Source organism: Marmota monax, unplaced genomic scaffold, assembly GCF_021218885.2.
Source record: "Marmota monax isolate L192 unplaced genomic scaffold, Marmota_monax_Labrador192_F-V1.1 WCK01_AAM20220418_F8-fsc00001, whole genome shotgun sequence".
NCBI lineage: Eukaryota > Metazoa > Chordata > Mammalia > Rodentia > Sciuridae > Marmota > Marmota monax.
The window spans coordinates 39,264,001-39,270,000 of NW_026693777.1; the positions used below are offsets into that span (position 1 = coordinate 39,264,001).

A 6,000-nucleotide genomic window follows, 5' to 3' on the forward strand; every position below is an offset into this window, starting at 1 on the left:
ACCCATAGGCTATATATTTGTTGGTCCCCCATGGCAGAACTAAAGGATGAGGTGTGGCTTCTAAGTGAAGTAGTTTTAATTGACAAATGGGCCTTAGGAATGGAGCCCAGATTACTTAATGTATTGTTCAGGATGATCTCCTCATATCCTCTTCGCCACACAGGTCTTTGCTAGGGATCTGTTGGATATTTGTGAGGTCATACTCCAAGGAGCTTCCTGTCTAGTTGGAGAGAAAAGCAGACCATTATGCCAGTGTCAGAAGTACAATGCTGTAAGTTTGCACATCTGTGATAATTCAGAGAATGATAGCATCTTTTCTTTTCTTTTTTCTTTCTTAGAAATAGGATCTTGTTGTGTTACTCAATTATTCTCTAATTCATGGGTTTAAATGATCCTCCTGCCTCAGCCTCCTATGTAGCTGGGTCTACAGGCACGTACCACTAACCCAGCTCTACAATTTCTGATTATGTCTCTATTGAATATTTTGGATACTTCAGTATGTTTCTTTGAGTGCATATATGAAAATCTGAATATAGCCTAATCTGTTGCTTTCATGTGGAACCACAATTAAGTTTTCACAAAGAACAAAATGAACCTCAAGTTAAATGTAATTACTCCCTCCCATCCCCCAAGCATTTCTGAAGTGTGGTAGGAAATAGTTGGGAAACAAATGGGGCATAAATTCATTAAGAAGTAAGTTTACTGTTTTCATATGAAGGCACCTCCACTAGGCCCTGGGCCAGGGGTCAGGGTTCCCTTTCTGAGCTGTACTGCTGCCATTAGAGCCTGGGAAGGTTTCATCAGTGCACTGGGATTAATTTTCCTAATTTGAACAACTGAGAAGCTATGGCCAACCACATAATTTCTAGTGTAATAACATCCTTCAGATGTTATTCAGACTATATAAATACAGGGGATTACTGTTATTGCTTGACCATGTCCTGTTTCTTTAAACTTGGTGGCGGTTTCCATTGTTTATTACCAGGGTAAAGATTGATGCAACATCTATGTGAAATCATGTAATTTTTATTCTAAACAGTAGTTACCTGGCAGAAGAAGTGGTCTGGCATCTAGCTATTCTCTCGTACTATGTCCAGGAAGCCCTGGAAACATGTACCTTCATCTCATGTAGAGGAGACACCCAAGTGCCTCTCTTATTGAGGGTCTTCCTGACTAACCCATCTAAGTCTAAATTTTATCATAACATGTATGTTATATATTTGTTCCCCCTTGTTTTTATTGAGTGTCTCTCCACTATAATATCTCTGTGGTGGTGGAACAAGTGTTGTTTTATTCCTTGATGCTTCTTCAGAACTTGGACTAAGGCCCAATCCATAGCTCTCAAAAATACTTGTGGGATACATGGATGTTTAATAGAAAATTGTAAAGATATCTTAATATGGGTTTAGGATTAAGTATCCTGGCCCAGACAGAATCGGAATCCTTAATTAGTATGCACTTCTGGGGTTACAAACATGATTAGCTGGTGACTTGACTGAGCTGATTGGTTGTTGCCTGAGCAGGCCTATCCTACGCTGGAAATGTTCATGTCAATTGTGGTTCTTAGCTGACTTATTTCTCAGAGACCATCCTCTAAATTGCACTTGTCTTTGTTATTTTTTCTTGTTGCATCTAAAAGTCCTTATTTCCTAGTAAGTTTACTAAATAATATGTTCAAGAAGGGTCCTATTATGTGGAAATTGGATTTGTTAGAATTATTTTAAAGTTATAATAACCCTGACATTCTTCCTATCTTAAAAAAAAATTGCTTTTACAACATCTTTGTTACAGTGAGTGATGAGTTTAGGTAGACAATTCTCCCAAGTCCCACCTTATCCAGAGTTTTGTTATCCATGGTGTCATTTAACCTGTGGTCATCTGGCATATGGCTTGATGATATTTCTTATGACTTAGTATCTGAAGATTGGTAATAGCCTCACACTGTGTAACAATACCTGTGTCATAAATCTTATCTCATCAAATAAGCATCAAAAGAAGGGTGAGTATAGTTAAATAAGATTTTGAGAAATATCACATTTACATAACTTTCGTTATCGTATTTTATTATAATTGTTCTGTTTTGTTATTGTTAATCTCTTAGAGTGCATAATTTGTAGATTAAATTTTATGATATGTATGTATGTCTAGGGAAAAACAGTATATTTAGGGTTTGGTATTATCAATGATTTGAGGTACCATGTCTTGGAATACGTCCTTTGAGGATCAGGGTGGATGACTGCAACTAGGAGAATGCAGTGCTATAATATATGATGGGGAGACGTACAGGCTGCCGCTCAGTTGCCTGTGCAGGGCATGATGTTACACTTGAATGGTGTTAGATTGAAGAAGGTGACATCTGGGATGATTCCTAACTTATCCAGGTGATGAGTAAAAGTAGGGGATAGTGACTGGAGATGAGGCTGGCAGAATGGAGTAGATAGATTATGAAGAACCTATCATAGAGCTGTTAAGTAGTAATAATTTAATCTTGAGATTTAGCATAGGGCCTTCAAAATATTTGAAGGAGGAGAATAGCATATTCAAATTTTTGTTTTAAAAAATTCACCCTGTCTTCCTTGTGTTGGATGGATTTGGGGAATTTTGTTTTTGTTTTTGGTTTATGGTAAAGTTATGTGTTGATGAGAGCTGGAGGCTGTTAGAGAAATCTAGGGCAGATAAGTTGGTGGTTGTGTTGCCTATCAAAGGTGTGCTTGCCTCCTGGTGACAAGGCTGTTCCCTTCTTTTCTTGATAAGGTATCAACAGCCCTCTGACGCAGAGGTAAAGAAAAAGGTGAGATGAGTACATGTATGCTTTCTTCAAATTATGAGAGTCACTTGTTTTCTTTCCATTTGACAGTTGTCTGTTGTATGGACAAAGTCGGAATGATATGGAAAGTTCTTTAGAAATAACCTCTTTGTTCACTTTGACATTATAAAAGGTGTAAACAACGGAGACTGATGCTCATACCTCCTGACCCTACTTCAGTTAGTTAGTTAGTTTTGAAGTAAGTTGTTTTTGTTATCCTTTTCTCTTTAGTGCTTTTCTATGACAGTAGCATACTTTAACAGGAGTTGAACATGGCATTTGCCCAGGAGAAATGTGTACACACAGGGGATACTGACAAGTCTATACTGGCCTTTTCTCGTCACTGCATTATCACTTTGCTTTGTCTTGTCTAGGTACCTGAATGGAGTGGTGAAAAATGGAGCTGCCCCAGTGCTCCTTGAGCTGGCCAATGAGGTAATATTATTGTTATGATTTTATTTAAACTTGCACAAAACCTAAGGGGCCTATCTGAAGTAGTTTGCTTAGAATTATAATTAACCTTAAAAAAGATTTTTGAGGTATATTAGACATTTAAATTGTTCCCTGGTCTCTTTGTACTTTTAATAATTGGACAAAGAACTTCATGTGTTAATAAATCAGTTGACATAATTAGTCTGCCTCTTTTAAAGCAAATGTATAAACAGCTTCTTAGTTTCTTATTTTGTGGAAAACTTAAACCAAGCATCTCAGGACATGCTCTTCTTAGGATATGTTGTCTTAATTTAGTGTGAGAAATACCTGTGTCAAGTAAAGAGATGTATGCCAAGAAAATCTATGCTAACTGTTGTAAAAATGAAGAGAGAAATTGTATACTTAAAAATGTAACATTTACTTGATACATTTTTTTTGTTTGCAAACCTTTATTATTGCATGCCTTCTAGAAAAGTCTCTTTCTAAGAAGAAATAATATTCTTATTAACACCAGTATAAAGTGATTTATTGAACTTATTTGTTAACTCTGATCTGCTTCTGTTTGGGGAAACAACTAACAGCCTTACATTTAAAAAAGGAAGCCCTAAAGATTTCTTGTGAATGAAGAAGCTATAAAAAGTTCATAATAGTTGCAGAGAGCAAACCAAAAAATAAAATATTTAATTCCTAAACTCTAAAATATTTATCCACTGTAATAAGAGTAATACAATATTTAGTCTGACTTGGAAAGGCTTATGCAAACCTCATAGGGATGGAATGAAATGTACACTGTTTTTGTGTTGCATTATAATGGAAAACATAGAAGCAAGGCAGAAAATGTGTGTTTGCATTAAAGATGACCCCATACTATAAGCATTAAGTGTTGCAGTAGCAGCAAGTTCTACATGTTATGTTAGCAAGGAAGGATGGCTTCCCTCACAGCTTCTGTCTGCTGTACTCCCCTGCAGTCAGCAAATGAGCAATTGCCTATCAGTAACTAGAAGGTTTTAATAGTCTAGGCAATGTCTACACAATCTGATAGGATAGTTAACATATAGAATGAATTTTTCTTCTCCTTGCAAAACATGTATTTTATTCGTTTTTTTTTTTTTTTCTGTTTCTGAAGCAGGGTACTCTTTAAGTGTCTCCAGACTTGTTTGTTACAGGTTGATACTATAATAACTTGAGGTATCTGAGCTATAATTAGATGTTTAGTGATTGTCTTTTGTGAAAAGAAAGAGTAAGCTAACACCATTCCAGATAAAGCATTTAGAAAGAAAGTGATGCAAATATGAAACTTATTTTTATAGATAATGATGTTGATGACATAAAGTTTTATATAGTAGCAATTTATATTCATTTGAATTTTTAGTGGATAGTTCTATTGAGCTTAACTTATTTAGCGGACCTGAACTTCCATCTTCTAACAGTATGGAAAAATTAAATGCACCAGAACATGTTCCCCTACATCAATATATCTATTATTTACCATGAATGTATAGAGATATATAGCCAAAAATTATTGAAGGATTTTTTTATTTCTGGCTGCAGATGAATAAAAAGAGAATAGCACTTTCTGTGAGGTTTCTGGGAATGACCTGTACCAGATTATGGCATCTAAACAACTAAGCTGCTATTTTTATATGATAGTTAATACTTAAATGACATATGTTTGCATCTAGTGACAACTGATATGATGGTAATACTTTATGAGTCAATATATATTTAATCAGTGGAAACTAAAAATTGATGAGAAGTATATAACATTGATACATTACAGTGTACAGCAACTCCCTTAGATAAAAGCACTGCATTGTTGATTTGGGGGGTAAGGATTATAGGTGGCTGTCATTGATCTTATAAATGTATTAATACTACCTTTCCTATTCCAAGGATAAAAATGAACATTTTAGGAAATCTCTTTGTTAGTGCTAATAAGATCAGTCATTCTGTTCTCCCCACACAAATATTTTCAAGTTAGATTTGAAGCACTATGAATTTTACTTACATGCTAAATTCTGACATGAAGCATGATGGCCCTATTTCAGAGAGAGATGGACACATGATTAATATGAAAATTAGGGAGATGCAAGTACCTGAACTAATAAGGTAGTCCTTATTCAGGCTGGACTACCTTCAGTAATTTCACCATTTTTCATGTGTCAGCTCTGATGTGGGTTACTAGGAATAAGCAGCTTCATGGAAAGCATTTCTTTCTACTTGGGGAATTTAAGGGCATCCAAGTACATACATATTTGAAAAAACTGATCATACAAATGAAGCTAGCCTTTTTGTCTAGTTACTAAATCAAGATAAAATTTTGGTATGAATACAGGACTTGAAAACCTGTCAGGAAAAATTCATGGTGATAATATATGAGGAACATTTGCTGTCTTATCCCTAAGATTAAAAGACTTGTTTTAGGGAAGCACTATTGCTCTTAAAAACTACCTATTTTCTGTGCTGGGGTTGTGGCTCAGCGCAGAGCACTTGTCTTGCAGGTGTGAGGCACTGGGTTTGATCCTCAGCACCACATAAAAATAAATAAACAAAATAAAGGTAGTGTCCATCTACAACTAAAAAAAAAATTTTTTTTAAATACCTATTTTCTGGTTAAATTAAATCATGTCTAATGAAACATTTGCGAAACAGAAGACAATACCTTTACAAAAGAGTAGATGCAGTTTTTATTAATTAAAATGTCCATTCAACTGAGTACTCTTTGTTTTGTGTTTGATCCCTTATTTTTAAAAAAGTTAACT

General features: G+C 35.1%; 1 protein-coding gene across 7 annotated transcripts in view; it reads left to right on the top strand.

Moving 5' to 3' along the window:
• Cdin1 (CDAN1 interacting nuclease 1) overlaps positions 1-6,000 on the top strand; it is a 260,091-nt gene that overhangs the window by 65,569 nt on the left and 188,522 nt on the right. For 6 of the 7 annotated variants that reach the window (XM_058584670.1, XM_058584671.1, XM_046461441.2 and 3 more), the window contains one exon: positions 3,181-3,241. In XM_058584670.1, coding sequence (XP_058440653.1) covers positions 3,181-3,241 — 61 coding nt within the window. Of the gene's footprint in view, positions 1-163; positions 272-3,180; positions 3,242-6,000 lie in introns of all 7 variants that reach the window. The other variant, XM_058584673.1, reaches the window with a different exon arrangement.